At 37.6% G+C, this 21,442-nt stretch overlaps 1 protein-coding gene across 1 annotated transcript in view; it reads right to left on the bottom strand.

Moving 5' to 3' along the window:
- The window catches only part of LOC150092758 (low-density lipoprotein receptor-related protein 2-like), a 599,453-nt gene that overhangs the window by 481,305 nt on the left and 96,706 nt on the right, over positions 1-21,442 (bottom strand). The window contains exon 4 of the mRNA XM_090414271.1: positions 2,612-2,740. Within this exon, the coding sequence (XP_090270397.1) occupies positions 2,612-2,740 (129 nt within the window). The remainder of the gene's footprint in view (positions 1-2,611; positions 2,741-21,442) is intronic.

Raw genomic sequence — 21,442 nt, 5'->3', positions numbered from 1 at the left:
CAGTAATGGCCCTAAAACAGACCTCTGAGATACACCACTAGTGACTTTCCTCTTCTGGGATAATGCTTCCCCATACACAACTTGCTGATACCTATTAGATAGCCAGTGTCCGACCCAATGCACTAATTTAATATCCAACCCCATCCACTCTAGCTTGACTTTCAACTTATCATGTGGTAATCTATCAAAAGCCTTTGTGAAATCTAAGTATATTACTGTGTATCCCTCTTCTCTGTACAAAAAAGCCATCACCTTATTTTAATAAGTAAGCAGGTTACTAAAACATGACTGCCCTTTGGCAAATCTATGCTGTCCATCAAAGATAATACCATTGTTGTCAACCCAATTCTGGATCACAGTTCTCACCAGCTTTTCCAACAACTTAACTACAACACCTGACACACAGATAGGCCTATGATTGTGCTGCTTGAAACAGCACAATCCTACCCACCTTCCATTCCTTTGGAACTTGACCCAGTGCAAGACTCATATTAAAAAAATATGTCAAGGCAGATGTCATCTCCCTGCACATTCCTACAGAATACGTGGTGATATATTATCAAGTCTCACAGCCATATTAACATCAAGTTTGCTCAATTCCCCATACACCTCTTTCTCACTTACAGTCAGTCTCTCCTCTCCATCATCAGCTGCTCTCAATCTCTCCATGAATTCACAAGAGTGAAAGACCTATATGAACTGCTCATTAAGCATCTCCACTATATCTTCTGCAACATCTGTCCTTATATCATTTTCTCCAATCAATGTCATCATTCCATAATTCTTCTTTTTTTTTTTTTTTTTTTGCTGGCTACATACTGAAAGGGATTCTTTCTGGCTTCATTAGCTAACTGCTGCTCATACCTCACTTTTGCTACCCTTACCAACCTGCCTTGGCTGATCTTTGTAATCATTCATGGAATTAGTTATTACCACTTCTCTTATGCTGCCTCCATAATGCCCTTTTTCTCTGTATCACATGATTAATCTCTTCATTCATCCATTTCACACCTACCTTATTTACCTTCTGACCCTTGGAATACATTTAGACATTGCTTCTACTAGATAGTTCTTGAATATCCCCATCGATCTCTTTTCCAGCTAACTCCTCATTCCATGCTACACCTGCAAGCTGTCGCCTGAGCTCTTCATAATCACCACTCTTGTAGTTCCACATATAACCTTTTCTTAGAGAGGTCCTCACACTGCTGGCAACCACCCAGGTAATCACTTCATGGTCACTCTCAATTGGAAAGTGATTGGACACCTCTATAATTACATCCTCTGATGAGCTGATTAAATCCAAGAACCTCAAATCCTCTTGTGCCCTCTGTTACATACTGTCTGAGGTAGTTGTCTCTCAAAAACTCAAGAAACTCATTTTCTTTACTTCCAGTTGCTATCTCATCATCTGCCAGTCTATACTGCCATAATTAAAATCGCCAATAATGATCACACTTTTATTTGCTTGGTTAATTTGTTTATACATTTCATAGTCACTACCATCCACATTACCAGGTCTATAACAATATCCAACCAAGTATTTCAACCATTAAGCTGAAATAGTATACTAATATATGTAATCCATTTTTGTAATAAAATTCCAAATAATTATCTGAAACTTTCAAATTTTATTTCAAAAACTTCTTAGGTTTGCAAACATATTTTATACTTTATAAATTTGTTTTTATGAATTATTACTAAATAAGCTTGAAATACATTTGTAGTTGCATATCATGTTAGTGCTCATTGCTAAAATTTTGTGTTTTCACATTTTAAAGAAAAAAATTAAATCATGTGTGCTTAAAATTCTTCAGAAGTGATAAGTGGTGAGTGCTGTTGCCCAGGCTGGACACTTTTAATCTCACCAAATGAGCTTCTTCAGCTGTACTATCCATCTATCACTAGATGTAATGTTAACATGCTACCTTGAGTTTGACATACTCTTTGGCTAAGCCTGTATAGTTTAAAAATTAACAAATAATATTACCTAATCAACTGAACTTAGTATTTGCATATTTTTGCTTAGTGTTATTAATCTGGCAGTAGTATTGTGGAGTCTGTTATTATGCACAGAATGTAGACTCATATAAAGTGAAGAGAGAATATGGACCCAAATAAAGCTCATCAGAAAAACTAAGCTTTATCTGAGACCAAAATATGGTATTTCACAATTGTCCAATTTGATATCTTAAAATGACAAAACAGACAAGCCATTTTTCAAGAATCATTACATGTGCGTGTGTGTGTGTGTGTAGTTTTAGCTCTGAAAACCTGTTTTGATTATATATTATCAGTACATGATTATGATTGGCATTGCAGATGAAACAAAGAAGTGATTGCTTAAGATACCACTTTTAAAAAAGGAGCTGAGCACCCAAAAGCTGAGAAGCAGTGGCCTGGATCTTCATATGAACTAAATGCACTGGGTCTTCATATGAACACCCAGTGCATTTAGTCCAGTGCACTGTTGTTACTAGCAAAGTAGATTTTTTATTTTTTTTGTTAAATGAAGTGTGAGTAGTGCTGAAGACATGAGGACTAAGACTTTTCAAATTTCCTTAAGCAAGATATATGCATAAAAAATAAAATTAAATAATTTTAATCTTACCACAGTAATGCTCATCTGATCCATCTATACAATCAGCTTCACCATCACAATACCAGGATAATGGGACACAGTGACTAGAATCATGGCATGTGAATTGATCACTATTGCATTTTACAACAGGGATTTCTCCTATAAAATAGTAGTGCAATTTAACATATACTGAAAATATACTGAAAATATTTACACATCATTCAACATCCTTATCTTGTAAAACATGACTGTATACTTATTACAGGTAATAAAACATTTTAGATAATGCTAGTTAATATATAAATTATTATAGCAATAAAATAATTCATATATTAACTGCCACTATAACAAACTATGACAAACTACAATGATCTGCTCACTGAATGTCAATAAGGTAATATGATTTATTAATGTTCACACTGTTTATTAATAATTAATTAGTTAATTAATGTTCACATTACCTCAAGGGTTCACTTTAGTGAGTACAGGCATGGCAAACCTGAGGGACCTGAAGCTGGATCATGTCTTACTTCATGTAATATACATCTTTTATATTACCTGTAGACTGGTCCCTACTCTTCTTTCTCTCTGTATTTCTTCTCTTCTTGCTCCTTCTCCCAATGCTATTAGAGGAATTAGGGGCTAGGGGGGCTATTCTTCCCTGTTTTCCTATTTTTCCACCTCACATTGTGGGAGTCTGCCTTTTCTCCCAGGTACTCGTACCACCTTAATTATAGACACTTCAGAGGAGTGACAAGCAGGCTGCAGTACTGGCCTATAAACTTCATGCGTAGTACAGCTACAAGAGATTTGGAAAATGCTACCATGTACAAGACAATTGATATGCCTGCTCTAGCACCACATAAGGCAGGAGAGAAGTTTGCAATATGGTCTGTCAAAAATATTAGCAATATTTCAACAATTAATGTTCAGACACTATTCAAACCTGGAAAATTAAAAGTGATTGAGAAAGAACTGGAAAGATTTAAATGGAATGTAATCAGAATTGATGAAACCATTGGTCAGATGAAGGAATGTTAGAGCTAAATGCAGCAGAATATAGTATTATTATTCAGGCCTCCATGGAGTCAAAAGACTTATCTGGGAGATCCTTCTTAGGAAACGCAAAGTCTATCATACTACTCGTTGAACTCATTGACCATTCTTGCTCTAACCACTCTCTCAGGCAATGCATTCCATAGTTCATCCACCCTCCATGCAAACAAACCACTCCTAATCCTCTTGCTCACAGCTTTCTTTTGTAACTTCCAGTAATGGCCCATTTTCATTACTGCTTCCTGCCATTCCAACAAACGAAACAACTCCCCAATGTCTACCCTGTAACAGTTTAAAAGTCTCGATCATATCACTTCTCCTTCTATCCACCAAATTCTGTAGTCCACATTCCCTCAGTCGATCCTTGTAACTGACATTGTACAGTCCTGAAACCATCTTAGTTATCTGCCTCTGTACCCTTTCCACAGTTAATTTATCCCCTTCAAATCCTGGGGACAAAATTTAAGAACAATAGTCTAAGTGTGGTCTGATCAGGGTCTTATACAATGGAAAGATTACTCTTTTATCTCTGTAGGTCAGCATCCTTCTCAGTATTGGAGCAATCCTCTGGGTTACCTTCACCACCTTTGCAACATGCTCCCTAAATTATTGTTTTCTATCAATCATCAACCCCAGATCTCATCTCCCCTACTTCCTGCAGTATAGCTCCTCCAATTGAGTATGCATCCTCACATCGATGGATCACAAACTTCAAGACTTTACATTTTGCTGCATTAAACTGAAACCCCCATTCATTTGCCCATCTGTGTAGTTTATTCAAATCCCCTTGCAGGGCTGCTACATCTGTACTATTACTAATAACCCTTCCCAGCTTCACATCATCTGCAAACAACTGAATATCCCCCTGCAATCCACTGACAATATCATTGATATAAAGGTTAAACAATACAGGTCCGAGTACTGAGCCCTGTGGAACCCCACTTGTAACCTTCTGCTTCCTTGATGTTGCCCCACCACACACAACTCTCTGATAACTATCAGACAGCCAATTCTGAATCCAGTTGACTAACCTGACATCTAAACCTGCAACTTAAACATCAGCTTATCATGTGGCACCCTGTCAAATTCCTTTGCAAAATCAAAAAAAAAATGGCAGTATATGCCTTTCCCTCATCAACTGGGCTTGTCACTTTATTACAAAAGGCAATCACATTACTAAAGAAAGAGTGCCCCTTAAGAAATCCATGTTCACTCTTACAGATAACGTTACCCTTATTTGCCCAATGCTGTATATCGTCCCTTACTAATTTCTCCAAGATCTTAACAACTACTGATGAAACATAAACTGACCTCTAATTAGACACTTCCAGTCTGCTCCCACCCTTATGCAATCCTATAATCTTATCTTCCTTCCATTCCTATGGTACCTTTCCCGCAGCTAGACTTTCATTGAAATGCCAGGTCAACAGAGCTGTCAGTTCTATAGCACAGTCTCTCAAAATCCACGATGAAATACCATCTAGTCCCACAGCTTTACTGACATCCAGGGGTACTCAGTATTTGGAACACATACTCTCTTCTAAACCTTGAACCTGCCCTATCCCTCTAGTATTAAAACTTACTCCTCTAGGATGAAATACTCCAATAAAGTGTTCATTGAACAACTCCACTATGTCCTCTGCATCAGTCACTCTATTCCCATTACTAAGACTGTTGCATCATTCTAATATTGATAATTATTAAGAGATGTTTTTCATACTATTCCATCCTCTTAGCTCACTAATCTTATGATAAACTGCAGGGATTAACTGAAGAGCAATCTCAGGCAATGAAGACTAACTGAATGCAGTTAAGAAAAATTAAGAAGTAAAGGCTAATCCTTGAGTGGGGGTGATTTCTGGGAAATCTCCCACTGTGTACCATAGACGACTACAACAAAACTGTCACCATCCCATACATTAAAGGCACATCCGAAAAGATATCTAGAGTGCTTAACAAACACCGACTACACACCGTATTTAAACCTTATGTGAAATTGGCAACTCTCATTCATTCACCTATGGACAGATTCTCTCTTTAATCACATTCAGGAGTCCATGAAATGCCCTGTTCGTGTCATCGAGCATAATATGGACAGACAGGAAGAATAGTGGACATCATCCTCAGTGAACACAAAAAATATATCTGGCACTTTTGCTATGGAAGTCACATCTAGCAAACCATGCTCTGGATACCTCAGCACACAGGATCAATTGAAAAAAAAAAAACAAAAGTGCTGCACAGAAGCTTTTACAAGTCAGAGAGGTTGTTCCTGGAATCAACAGAAGCCTTGAAACATACTCCAAACCTCAACAAGTATGGCTGTATAAATCTACAGATTTATACAGCCATACTTGTTGAGGTTTGGAGTATGTTTCAAGGGAGACAGTCATCCTAAGACCAAATTAATACCTACTTTCTCTCTCAGTTTTATTTTATTCTATTCAACTTAGATGCCACTTAATTAAGTCTTTCTGTTGCATGCTACAATTGCTCATACTAGTGCCACTGTTACTCCAGATTGTGGTTGTCTTGCTACTGTAACAAACTTTGTTTGTGTGCTCTGAAGATGCTGGATAGAATACCAGCAAAATATTAGCAATTAATTCAATAAATAGTTATTTTCTTATCAATCTGTTTTCACATCTATACTGTTAAAATCCAATCAACATGTGCAACAAACACATAAGCCTTTCCACACATATTGTAAAGAGAGTTATGCAAGTCTGTCGACTTTCACCATACTTTACTAATATATAGAACAGGTTGAAGATTTGTGGGTTGCAGAAATTGGTTGATAGGCAGAAAAGGGGAGATATGATTGAGACATTCAAATTGCTGAAGGGTTTCTATAGGATTAATTCAGAGGATATTTTTGAGATCAGGACTGGTGGTGGGAGAACTAGGGGACATCTATGGAAGCTGGGCAAGAGTGTGGCTAGCAAGGGTGTTAGAGCTGGGTTCTTTACTTTAAGAGTGGTAAATGAGTGGAATAAGCTGCCAGAGTCTGTTGTGGGTGCTATGATAGTGAGTGAGTTCAAGGCAAGGTATGATAGATACTGTGAGAATATCGAATAGTTGTGTGGACATGATGTTTAGGGCCTCCCTCGATGAGTCTAAGGACTCCCTGGAGTCACCCGTAATAATAATAATAATAATATATATATATATATATATTAGTAATGTCAGATATACAAAAATATTTTGCTTGAATCTGGAGAAAGGAGCAAAGCTCATAATAATGGCAAATACCTTTTGATTTTCTGATCAGGACATGGACTGGTTATTACTAACACAATGTTCCAACATAAAAATATGCACAAATTCACATGGAGAGAAGAGGCAAGGAATAAGAATAGTATCATTGACTATGTTATTGTTGACAGCAATATTTTCTCACTGTTGCAGGACACTAGAGTGTACAGTGGATTTGCAATTGGAAGTGATCACCGTTTAGTCTTGATAAAATTGAATTTCATAATGAAAATAAGAGCATGTAAGAAAATTTTAAAGCGAATAAAAGTTGAGCAGCTCTTAGATATGAACTGTAGACAAAATTACACACCATTATTAAAGAAAAAATGAAATTGTTTGAGAACAGGAACCAAACCTTCTTGGAGATTCAGTGGCAAGCCCTGAAAAAAAAAACACTGATTGATTCAGCCAGAGAGGCATGTGGTGAGGTTGAATGCAAGGATAGAAAAATCACAACTCCATGGTGGACACAAGTTAAAGAGGCAGTGAAAGAAAAGAAGAAAGCACATCAAACTCCCTGGCAAATAAGTCAGCTTGGGCTCTTAGAGAATACAGAGACAAATGTAAGAAAGCTAAACAAAAGTCATGGGAAAACTTTTCAAAGAATATAGAAAATAAATATCAAGATGGTCGAAAAATATTTTGAAGGCTGTTGTAAAAGCTCAGAAATGGAGGAAAGAGTACTGTAAAGGGAATTAGAGATGATAAAGGGGACATGGAAACTGATGAAAAAGATATCAATGATGTATCGTGTAATTACTTCGAAAAATTGCTAAATGAAACAAGCAGTAATAGCACAGTGGTAAAAAACCACTCAACAGCGATGCATCTGGAATACATAACCAAACTTGAAGTAGAAACCATTAAAAGCCTGAAATGTGGAAAGGCAGCAGGTGTAGATAATATTTGACCAGAAATGTTTAAGTATGGAGGAATAAGTCTTTCAGTGACTACACTGTTTAAATCAGGCCTGGAGTGAATTGTGGTTACAGGGTTGACACTGGGGAGTTCTTTCGCTTGATTGAACAGTAGGAAGGAGTGATGACAAGAGGCCATCCCAGGAAGTTATGAAAGGAAACTGTTTGCAAGAGAGTGAGGAGTGATTTATTTGCATGGAGGCTGGTTGAACCATGGAATGCATTGACTGATGGAGTGGTGAGAGCGAGAACGGTCAATGAGTTTAAGGAGTGGTATGATAGACTTTGTGTTTCTTAGGAAGGACCTCCCACGATGAGTCTTTTGACTCCATGGAGGCCTGAATAATAATAATAATTCCAGAAAAAGACCCTAGAGTAGAGCTCTCATAGTATCTGTATATAAAAAGGAAAATGAAACTGAATGCGAGAATTACAGAGGTATTTCCCTACTGAGAGTTCCTTGTAAGATTTATGCAAGTATACTTTAGAAACAGTTGGGAAGGATTGTGGAAGAAAAGCTTGGTGAAGAACAGGCTGGATTCAGACCAAATAGAGGCTGTCAGGATCAGATTTTCACTTTACAAGAAATAGTTGAGAAATCATGGGAATATAACAAAGATCTGTATTTAAGTTTTGTAGAGCTGGAAAAAGGAGAAGTTAATGTCTATCAAAATTGGAGACACAATCTCAGCTCTTTACTTTATGCAGACGATGTTATACTTCTAAATAAATCCAGTACAAGTCTGCAAGATTCCCTAACTAAATTGAATAACTGTTGTAATAAATATGGTATGAAAGTCAGCATTAAAAAGACAAAGACAATAAAAATAGGCAGAAACATTGAAAATATCAACTGCATTGTGAATGGAGAACCTATAGAACAAGTAAAACATTTACTTAGGAAGAACCTAAGGCACTTCGGCACGATTTTTAATAAAGAAGGTAAATTAAATATTGAAATAAACAACAGAATCAATAAAGCTGGTATGGTCAGATGTCAACTGAATAAATTTATATGAAATAAGAGAAAAATTATTCAAAACAATAAATTAGCTGTATACTAGACAGTGTTCAAACCAATTTTAACTTATGGATCTGAAAGCTAGGTTACAAATAAAACACTTGACCAAACCCTAGAGTCCACAGATATGAGAGTCCTGAGAAAGATTAGAGGCATGAACAGATGGCATCAGTAGCAATATCATATTAAAAATGAGGATATTAGGGAAAAATTAACATTGTTAGCATCCAGGAATGTGTCAGCAGAACTAATCTCAGGTGGCATGGTCACTTAAACAGAATAGAAGACGAAAGGTTTACAAAACAAATGCTTCTCTGTCAGGTTGGCAGGAAAAAGACCCAGAGGAAGATCAAGATATAGGTGATTCAATACAGTTAAAAGTGCCTTAGAAGATAGAAATATAAGATCTAATAATGTTGGAATCTTCACAGGTAACAGATTGATTTGGAGGAAAATTGTAGCTAGGAAGTTAATGATGCAAGTTTTTCAAGTAGTACTATCATATCTACATCCCTTGAAGGTACATCTCAGGAGTTTGATGATGTTGTAATGTAATCGAGGAAGCTCTAGAAGAATGTACTAGCTTCTCAGTAAATGGAATCAACATAACCCATATCAAATATGGGAATGATATAATCCTTCTTATTAACAGCGAAGAAGATCTGAAACTCATGATCAGCAAAATAAACCAAATTAGCAATAAATATGAGTACAAATTTCACTAAAGCTAAAATACTGACAATAGGGAAAGAAAAGAAACTTTACTGATAACGAATATCAAACAAATATATTGAACAAGTACCTCAGTTTAACTATTTGGGATCACTTATAATTGAAGATCTAAACTACATGAAATGTAGTTTAGATCATCAACTCGTTCGTTCAGTATCCAAGTAGATACATGTTGGGTATCTACTTGGATACTGAACGAACGAGGATGGGCTGACAATTTGGGATTTAGCGGACCAAATTGTATTCTTATTGGTTAAACCAAAATAAAAAAATGATGGTACAACATGACAAAATTTCATGCCGGCTGGGGCATGAAATTTTGTCATGCAAAAAACCAGGGCGAACAACGAAAAGTCAGCTACTGGAACAAATCTGAAAACACACCCCAACTCAACATCACCAGAGCTAAGGATCGGTACTATCAACATAAGAAGTCTGAATGGCAAAGAAATGGAGCTAGCTGAGGAATTAGATAAGTACCAGATCGACATAATTGGGGTGACTGAAACAAAAAAGACAAAAACTGGTGAGATCTTTCTGAGCAATAAATACAAAATGTTATATTCAGGACATGACAATCAAGGAAAAGAAGGAGTAGCCATAGTATTGAACACAAAATACGAGGCTAATCTTCTTGAATGGCAGGTAGTCTCAAGTAGAGTGATATGGGCAAATATCAGAATGGGGAATTGGACAGTGAGACTTATTTGTGCCTAAGGTCCCACAGAAGATCCTACTAAGGTAGAAGTGGAGGAATTTTTTGAGGCTTTAGAAAAAGCAACTGACACAATGAAAAAGGAAAAGTTGGTCCTTGTTGGGGATCTAAATAGCAGAGTAGGAAATGATTGTGAGACATACAAAAATGTTTTGGGAAAATTTGGAGAAAAGAGCAAAGCTAATAATAATGGCAAATATCTGTTGGATTTCTGCTCAGGACATGGACTGGTTATTACTAACATTATGTTCCAACATAAAAATGTGCACAAATTCACATGGAGAAAAGAGGCAAGGAATAAGAAAAGTCTCACTGACTATGTTATTTTTGATAGTGATGTTTACTCCCTGGTCCAGGACACCAGAGTGTACAGAGAATTTGAAATTGGAAGTGATCACTATTTAGTCTTGAGCAGGATAAAATTGAATTTCATATATTGAAAAGAATCACATGTAAGAAAGTTTTAAAGTGAATAAAAGTTGAGCAGCTCTCAGATGTGAACTATAGACTAAAATACACAAAGATTAATGAAGAAAAAATGAAAGAGTTTGAGAACAGGAATCAAACCTTGGAGATTCAGTGGCAAGCCTTGAAGAAAGCCCTGATTGATTCAGTTAGAGAGGCATGTGGCAAACTTGTCTGCAAGGATAAAAAAAAATTAGAACTCCCTGGTGGACACAGGAAGTTAAAGAGGTAGTGAAGGAAAAGAAGACAGCATATCAAAAGTTCCTGTCAAATAAGTCAGCTTTTGCTCTTAGAGAATACAGAGACAAATGTAAGAATGCTAAACACTGTTTAAAACTAGCTAAACAAAAGTCATTATTATTTATTATTATTATTAAACAAGACCTCATGGAGTCAAAGACTCATCTAGGAGGTCCTTTTATCTCACACACATCTCATCATACCGGGTCTTAAACACATTCAAACTCCTTGCAGACACCACACTCTCAGGCAAGGCATTCCAATCATTCACAACTCTGCACGAAAAAAACCTGCCTCTCACTCTCCTACTCACACCCTTTTTATACAGTTTCCAGGGATGACCTCTGGTTCTCCCCTGATCTCCCACTATTCTCTGTAGAACTTCTTCACCATTGATCCTATAACAACCCCTTACCAACTTGTAGGTCTCTATCATATCTCCCCACTTCCTTCTCTCCACTAGACTCTGCAAATTACATCTTTTCAATCTTTCCTCATACTCGACATTCCAGAGGTCAGAAACTACCTTAGTCAGTCGCCTTTGGACCCTTTCCAACATCTCTTCATTCTTCTGAAAACCAGGTGACCAAATTTGTTCACAATAGTCCATGTGTGGCCTAATCAAAGCCTTATACAATGGAACAAGAATCTCCCTACTTCTACACGTCAGTATCCTCCTCATCATTCCCAGACGTCTTTGTGTAGTCTTCACAATTTTGGCGATGTGTCCCCTAAATTTTAGATCCTTATCCACTATCACCCCCAGATCTCTTATTTCCTCTACTTCCAACAATATATTCTCACCAAGCATAAATTCTGCATCCCATCTTTGTTTTCCAAATTTTAAAACTTTACATTTTGCATCATTGAACTCACATCCCCATTTGCTTGCCCAATCACTCAATTTATTCAAGTCTTCTTGCAAGGCCACAACATCTTCACTACCCTTTTTGGTTCGTCCCAACTTTGCATCATCTGCAAACAACTGAATATCTCCATCCAAATCTTCGCCAATATCATTAATATACAAGTTAAATAGTAATGGCCCTAAAAAAGATCCCTGAGGCACTCCACTAGTGACTTTCCTTTTCCTGGATATTGCACCCCCATACACAACTTGTTGATACCTATCAGATAGCCAGTCTCCAATCCAATGCACTAATCTAATATCCAACCCCATCTGCTCTAGTTTGACTGTCAACTTATCATGATGTACTCTATCAAAAGCCTTTGCGAAATCCAAGTATATTACTGAGTATCCTTTTCCTCTGTCCAAGGAAGCAGTCACTTTATTGTAATAAGTAAGTAGATTACCAAAACACGACCTCCCTTTAGCAAATCCATGCTGTCCATCAAAGATTATACCATTGTTGTCAACCCAACTCTGGATCCTAGTTCTTACAAGTTTCTCCAACAACTTAACCACAACACCTGACACACAGATAGGCCTATAGTTTGATGCTTGAGTTCGATCACCTCCTTTATGAAGTGGCACAATCTTGCCCTCCTTCCACTCTTTAGGGACTTGACCAAGTGCAAGACTCGTATTAAAAAAATATGTCAGGGCAGGTGCCAACTCTCTGGCACATTCCTTCAGAATATGCGGTGATATATTATCAAGTCCCACAACCTTATTTACATCTAGTTTACTCAACTCCCCAAACACCTCTTGCTCACTTACAGTCACTCTCTCCTCCCCATCATCAACTGCTCTTAATCTCTCCATGAAGTCACATTCACAAGATCGAAAGATCTTTATGAACTGCTCATTAAGTATCTCCACCACACATTCTGCAACAGCTGTCTTTATACCATTTCCTCCAATCAATGTCATCCTTCCATAATCATTCTTTCTTTTGCTGGCTACATATCGAAAAAACTCCCTAGGATTCTTTTTAGCTTCATTAGCTAACTGCTGTTCATACATCTCTTTAGCTACTCTCACCAACCAAGTCACCCTCCTTGCTTGGTCTTTGTAGACCTCATGAAATTGGTTACTTCCACTTCTCTTATGCTGCCTCCACAATGCCCTTTTTCTCTGTATTGCATGCTTAATCTCTTTATTCATCCATCTCACACCTACCTTATTTAACCTTCTCACCCATGGTATACATTTAGACATTGCATCTACTAAATATTTTTTGAAAATCCCCCAAGCTGCATTGATCTCTTTTCCAGCTAACTCCTCATCCCATGCTACACCTGCAAGCTGTCTCCTGAGCTCTTCATAATCACCCCCCTTGTAGTTTCACATATACCCTTTTTTCACAGGGGTCCTTGCACTGCTGGCAACCACCCAAGTAATCACCTCATGGTTACTTTCACCAATTGGTGGATGATTTGATACCTCATTCATAATTACATCCTCCGATGAGATGACCAAATCCAAGACCCTTAATCCTCTTGTGCCCTCTGTTACATACTGTCTGAGGTAGTTATCCCTCAAAAACTCAAGAAACTCATTTTCTTTACTTCCAGTTGCTATCTCTTCATTCCAGTCTATATTGCCATAATTAAAATCACCCATAATGATCACCCTTTTCTTATTTGCTTGGTTTATTTGACTATACATTTCACTATCACCACCATCCACATTACCAGGTCTATAACAACATCCCACCAAGTATTTGATTCTATTCACCTCTATCTCACATACTGCCTCAAAACCACTGGTCCCATTTCCCTCTTGCATCTCTACCTTGTATGGACATAACTCTTTCTCTATCATCAATAGCACTCCCCCTCCCTTTTTACCCCTTCTATCCTCACGAAACACATCATACCTTTCCATCTCTATTCCTGTCAGGATGTCATCCTCATCTAACCATGTCTCACTTATTCCGACAATCTCTGGGTGCACAGATGCAATTAGTGCAACCATTTCATCTGCCTTGTTTCTTATACTTCTAGCATTGGTATACAAACACAACAACTCATTTCTGGATCTACAGCTAGTTCCACTGATACCACTCACTCGATGTGATCTCTCCATGCTGGACTGGGGCCATTTCCCTTTCTGCTTCTTCATTTTAGAACCCTTTGCAATTCCATCTGTTTCCTTTTGATCCCTGATCATCCCATTACTTTCCTGCCTACACATGCTCTCACCTCCTCTTGGAGCATCCACCTTTCTCACGCTGTGTATCCCTGTCCACCCTTAGCCTCCCCGTTTCCCTGCTCCTCTTGCACACCCATTCTCTCATTTTCTCTACTCATACCACTCACTTCCCCATTCATTTCCACTCCTTCAATCTCTCCTGTCTTACTCTCCTGCTCTTCCACATCACTCCCCTCTCGATCTGATTCATTCTCTCTATTCACTTCTCCACTTTCCAGCAGCAGTCTCTCCAAGCGACTCACATCATAACCACTCAAATGCAGTCCATCGCTCCCATACAGCTCACTTCGTCCCTCAAACTCATTCCACACATTAACAAACTGTACTCCCATCTCCTCACACATTTCAGCCAGAATATCATTCATAATCCTTGATCTCCGCCTCATTTCACCACAATCATACCTAGGCAACACACTGACCACCCTTCCTGTCACACTATTCTCCTTTATCTTTCCAAGCAGTCTCCTGACATTCATTTTGACATGCTCTTTGTTCTCTCTCAAATCATTAGTACCAATTAATACAATTAACTCTTTTACTCGTTCCCGCCTCATATTCAATGCCTCAATCATTGAATATGAGGCGGGAACGAGCAAAAGAGTTAATTGTATTAATTGGTACAAATGATTTCAGAGGACTGGGAGGACTTTGGCAAGAATATAGAAAATAAATATCAAGAAGGTGGGAAAATATTTTGGTGGTTGTTAAAGAAGCTTAGGAATGGAGGAACAAGTGCTGTAAAAGGAGTTAGAGATGATAAAGGTGACATGAAAATGGGAGAAAAAGATATCCTTGAAGTATGGAGTAATTACTTTGAAAAACTGCTAAATGAAACAAGCAGTGATGACAGCACAGTGGTAAAAAACACTGACCAGGCATGCAGTCAGGAATACATATCCATACTTGAAGTAGAGAAAGCCATCAAAGGCTTGAAATGTGGAAAGGCAGCAGGAGTAGATGATATTTGACAGAAATGCTGTGGTATAGTGGTATAAGAGTCTTAGAGTGGCTGCACTGCATAGTTCAGAAAGCCTGGACAGAGGGACGAATTCCCAATGATTCGAGTAGAGCTCTCATAGTACCCATATATAAAAAGGGAAATAAAACTGAATGTCAGAATTACAGAGGTATTTCCCTACTGAGTGTTGCTAGCAAGATCTATGCAAGTATACTTGAGAAACGGTCCAGAAGAATTGTGGAAGAAAAGCTTGGTGAAGAACAAGCTGGATTCAGGCCAAATAGAGGCTGTCAGGATCAGATCTTCACTTTACGACAAATAGTCGAGAAAGCATGGGAATATACCAGAGATTTGGAAAAGGCATATGACAAGGTGCCAAGAGAGAAGCTATTCAATACACTACAGTTATATGGTGTCAATGGGGCATTATATCAAGCAATACTTAGTCTTTATTTGAGTTGTAAGTCAGCAGTTAGAATTGAAGGAAGTACAGGAAGATGGTTTAATGTTAAATCTGGTGTGAGACAGGGATGTACATTATCCCCTCTGTTATTCATTATCTATATGGATTACATTATGAAGGAAAGTGGTATTAAACATGATATCAAAATTGGAGATGTTAATGTCAGCTCTTTGCTTTATGCGGATGATGTTATACTTCTAAATAAACCCGCTACAAGTCTGCAAGATTCTCTGACTAAATTGAATAGCTGTTGTGATAGATATGGTATGAAGGTCAGCAATAAAAAGACAAAGACAATGAAAATAGGCAGAATCATTGAAAATGTCAACTGTGTTGTGAATGGAGAACCTGTGGAACAAGTGAAACATTTCAGCTACTTAGGCACAATTTTTACTGAAGATGATAAATTAAATATAGAAATAGACAACAGAATCAGCAAAGCTGGTATGGTAGGAAGTCAATTGAATAAATTCATATGGAATAAGAGAGAAATTAGTCAGAACACTAAATTAGCTGTATACAAGACAGTATTCAAGCAAATTTTAACATATGAATCTGAAAGCTTAGTCAGATGTAAAACACTTGACCAAAAACTAGAGTCCACAGATATGAGAGTCCTGAGAAAGATTAGGGGGCATGAACAGATGGCATCAATGGCAATATCATATTAAAAACGATAATGCTAGAGAAGAACTTGACATTGTCAGCATCCAGGAATGTGTTAGCAGAGCTAATCTCAGGTGGTATGGTCACTTAAACAGAATGGGAGAGGAAACATTAGCAAAAGAAGTGTTCTCTGCCAGGATGGCAAGAAAAAGATCCAGTGGAAGATCAAGATATAGGTGAATCGATACAGTAAAAAAGTGCCTTAGAAGATAGAAATATAAGATTTAATAATGTTGGAGTCTTGACAAGTAACAGACTGATTTGGAGGAAAATTATAGATAAGAAGTTAGTAATGATGTAATTTTTTTCATGTAGTACTATCATATCCTGTACACCCCTTGAGGGTACATGGCAGGAATTTGATGATGATGAACTTCATGAAAACAATAAATCATAGAATAGGTTTAAGCTGGTCTATAATAGGAAAGCTAAATAAAATTTGGAATGGTAATAAAATAAATAAACAGCTGAAACTAAAAATATACAACTCAAGTGTTACCTGTGGTCCTCTATGGATCTGAAAGTTGAATAACAAAGAAAAAAGAAGGAATAAAATTGCAGGTGCTTGAATCCAAATGCTTACAAAAAATAAACCAAACTAAATGGACTGAGAAAAAGACCAATCAAATAGTGAGGAATGAAGTAAATTACAAAGAACTAATATTAGACAAACTAAATAAAAAGAGATTAAAATGGTATGAGCATGTAAGCAGAATGAATCAACAGAGATTGCCTTGCATTACCCTACAGAGATGGAAAACCACCAATCGAACAAAGGGCAGACAAAGGATAAGCTGGATCACGAACATTAAGAAAGCTGCTAAGTTCGACAGCCTTCAAGATCTTTCAGGAAAGACTTTATTAAGAGAAGAGTGGAGAAGTTGGACTTGTGAAGTACTCAACCCATCCTGATGGAAGAGAATAGGGAATCAAAGAGACTCAATCACTCAGAATGCCTGAGTGATTGATTATCTTTATTTGTTCTTGTCAGAAAGACTAAACTTCTCTTCAACAGTATAAAGTGGTGGATGTATAAAAAGAATGTCTGTGCATATGTAATACAAAATTTTATCACTTAAAACTGAGAGGTGATAGCTTAATTTTTTCATTTTTATTCTGCAATGTTTGTGATATGGCAAACAAGGTTGATAACTTTCTTCAAAAAACAAAGCCATATTTTCCACTTTTGTGTGCTTTGAAATGGACTGAGAAAATGGTTTAAATTTTGTACTATTTAGCTATTACCAGTAATATGCTTTATATATACACACACACGCACACGAAGGTGGTCTGAAAAAGTTCTCAGCCTAACAATGAAAAAACGAATTTATAATTTCAAAATTATTTTTCGACATAATCTCCCTTAAGACTTATACATTTATCAAGCAATGCTCCAGCGCTGTTATCACGTCTGTGTAGTGGTTCTCAGTAAAATCTGCAATATACCCCTCTACTGCAATCACATCTTGATTCAAAGAAAAATGCTGACCAGTGAGGAAAAATTTCAGTTATGGGAAGAGGTAGAAGTCAAAGGGAACCAAATTTGGGAAATAGATTGGATGTTCCAACAATTCATAGTGCAGATCCCTTAATTTTCCCATTGCCAAAACACCTTTGTGGGCAGGTGCATTGTCCTGATGAAAGACGATTTTTTTCCTTCTGCAAAGCGGGTCTTTTCTCATGAATTATTTTTGTCTAGTCTGGTTAAAAGATAGGAATAATATTCCCTGGTTATTGTTTTACTCTTTTCAAGATAATTAATAAACAAAATGCCTTTAGCATCCCAAAACACTGATGCCATGACCTTTCCTACTGATGGAACTGACTTTGTCTTCTTTGGCGGCTTCTGTCCATTGTTTTGACTGCTGTTTGGATTCTGGTGTATAATGGTGAATTCAAGTCTCATCTACAGTAATGAATCGATGCACAAAATTAGCATTATTCTTGTTAAAATGCACCAAGCACCGTTCAGAGATTTTCAAGCGAGTGCGTTTTTGATCTGCTGTGAGCAAGCGCAGCATCCATCTTGAGCAAAGATTTTTCATTTGCAATTCTTCATGCAAAATATATCCTACACGTTATTTTGAAATGCCTATAGTCTCTGCGATTTCACACACTTTGACTCCCTGGTCATCTAATACCATACCATGCACTTGTTCAATGATTTCTGGTGTTGTTACACTTTTTTGGATGTCCTTCATGTGGATCATCTTCAAGGCTGGTATGGCCACATTTAAACTTGGCAACCCATTTTGAAAACAAAGGAGAAGAGTACCCATAAACTTTTATGAACTTTGAATTAATTTCTTTTGGCATTAAATCTTCTTTTACAAAGAATTTTATAACTGCATGATACTCAATTTTATCCATTTCAAAGGATATGGACAACACTTTTGGTTCAGACAGCTGTATAAAATAAACTACTTGATAGAATGACTTGCAATTTCACATGGATGCTTAAGACAGATGTACCAACTTAGAAAAAAAAAATCATGCCGATAGTGTTTCATCCATGGTCGAGGCCGAGAACTTTTCAGACCACCCATGTATATATATAATTTTTAGAAAGAGTAAAATGAAGTGTATAAAGGGTGGTGAAACTTTACTGATGTCACTTAGAAGAAGTAGAATGTAAACTGAAGAAAGTGTCAAAGGCTGTCTGAAATAGCATGGGTTCTACGTTCAATTTTCTTGAGTTTATGGGAGAAAAAATCCACTTGCCCATGCTAGAGATTGACTAACTCGGGACCTGGTCAAAAATCATCTCAAAAAAAGTTCCTCTAGTCAACAAATAGACAAAGTTAAGTCTATCTTCAGGTGGTTTAGTGCTGAGGAGTGTAAACACCACTTCCACTGAGCTACACAGGCTAAACATTCCTCCATGAGAACAAATAATAGACTTTAAAGGAAGAAATAGACAGACATTACAGTTAGTAGAGGGTTGTGGCACAAATGAGTTGATGTAGTGCAAGAGAAATAAAGGTGAATGAAAGAAATGCGAAAGGAATTTTAAAACGTTGTTGCAGGTTGTGAATAACAGCATAGATGGGATATCATAAATGGGCAAATATGTATTTGCTCGCATATAACAATATTTAGCTTACAAGTAGTAAAGATACAATGGTCATGATGGCTGATTGAAAGGGTGTGCAATTACTCAATGTTGCCAATGCATGGAAAAACTAAAGTTGTAGAAGATGGAACGGTGTTAATGTAGATGGGATACATCTGAACGGGTTTGAGAACATGTAAAGAATAAGAGAGAGAGAGAGCGCAAATAATCAAAATAAAGTGAATGTAGCTGGGGATCACAAACTCGGAAACATTTCATCATTTCTCTGTATGAATATTTCTCTGTACGAGTCCTCTAATATCTTAAGTAATGAGCCTGTCCATATCACACCATCCCTTCTGCACCAATCAACAAATTTTTGTAACACAGATCTTCAACCTATCCTCACAAGGACCATCTCAGAAACCTGCCTCCATCTTGGTTACTCACCTCTGGATCGTCTCTATCTCTTCCCCACCTGCAAGACCCAGTTGACTCTGTACAAAGTAGTCTGGATGGGATCTTATCATGGGGCCCTTATAAAGAGTGGAAAGAAGGCAAAATAGTACTACTCCACAAGCACGGTCTAGGACAGAAGTTTCCAATTATAAACCAGTCTGGATAATGCAGGTATGGTCAAGGTGTTGTAGAGATTGGTTAGGAATAGAATACAGGTTTGGGTCGATGGACATAGCATTGTTTATTATGGTCAGCATAGATTGGTAAAGGGTAGGTCCTGATTTAGCAATTTACTTGTATTTTATGATATGGTAACGAGCGTGTGTTAGATAAGGGAGAATCATATACAATGATATTCTTGTACTTTGCAAAAATGTTTGATAGATTACCACATAATTTGTTGTACAAGCAGGAGAGGAGGGAAATAGACAGTATATTGGTTAGATAGATCAGAGAATGGCTCTGAATGATACCAGCAAGTTATGTATGATGGAGAAGCAGTGTCTCAAAAACAGGAGGGTAACCAGTGGCATGCCTATGAGTTCTGTTCTTAGGTCCAGTCTGTTTAACTTGTTTGTAAACAATATATTATGCGAACTGAGTGAGAATCTTCAGGTGTTTCCTGATGATGATGCAAATTTTGGGAGAATTATAAGTAGCACTACTGATGTTAATTCCCTTCAGGAAAATTTGAATAGACTTTTGACTTGGACAAAGGAGTGGGCTTGTAGTTTTAATGATATTATTATCCAGGCCTCCATGGAGTCAAAAGATTCATCGTGGGAGGTCGTGGGAGCTGATAATAAGTGAGATGTCATCTCACTTATTATCAGCTCTTCTGATGCTATGAACAAATCCAAAACTCTTGAACCTCTTATTCCCTCTATTACATGCTGCCGAAGACATTTGTCCCTCAAGAATTCCAGAAATTCTATCCCCTTCTTACTACTTGCATTTTCCTCTTCCCAGCTTATACTACTGTAGTTAAAATCTCCCATAGCAAGCATCCTTCTTGCACTTGCCAAGCTCAACTGCCTAAACATCTCCTGGTCCCAACCCTCTGTGCTCCCTGGTTTATAGCAACACCCCATTAAATATCCTGTCTTGGCCACTTCTACCTCAAACCATATATGAATTCATTGACCATTCCCGCACCAACCACTCTCTCAGGCAATGAATTCCAAGGTTCAACAACCCTCCATACAAAGAAACCACTCCTCACCCTCTTGTGCACCAACCACTCTCTCAGGCAATGAATTCCAAGGTTCAACAACCCTCCATACAAAGAAACCACTCCTCACCCTCTTGTGCACAGCCTCCTTTCTTAACTTCCAGGGATGTCCCCTTGTCATCACTCCTTCCCGCCATTCCACTAAGCGAAAGAACTACCCAGTGTCAACCCTGTAACTGCCTCTCAACAGTTTAAAAGTCTTGATCATATCACCTCTCCTTCTATCCACAAAACTCTGCAGTCAACATTCCCTCAGTCGATCCTCATAACTCATATTGTACAGTCCTGAAACCATCTTTGTTATCCGCATCTGTACCCTTTCCACAGTCAATTTATCTCTTTCAAATCCCGGGGACCAAATCTGAGAACAATAGTCTAAGCGTGGTCTGATCAGGGTCTTATACAATGGAATGATAACTCTTTTATCTCTGCAGGTCAGCATCCTTCTCAGTATTGCAGTAATCCTCTGAGTTATCCTTGCTGCCTTTGCAATATGCTTCATGAATTTCAGTT

This window comes from Typopeltis vanoorti, chromosome 25, assembly GCF_054136105.1.
Source record: "Typopeltis vanoorti isolate ZY-2024b chromosome 25, IOZ_Tvanoo_1.0, whole genome shotgun sequence".
Classification (NCBI taxonomy): domain Eukaryota; kingdom Metazoa; phylum Arthropoda; class Arachnida; order Uropygi; family Thelyphonidae; genus Typopeltis; species Typopeltis vanoorti.
This window is presented reverse-complemented; position numbering and strand designations above follow the sequence as displayed.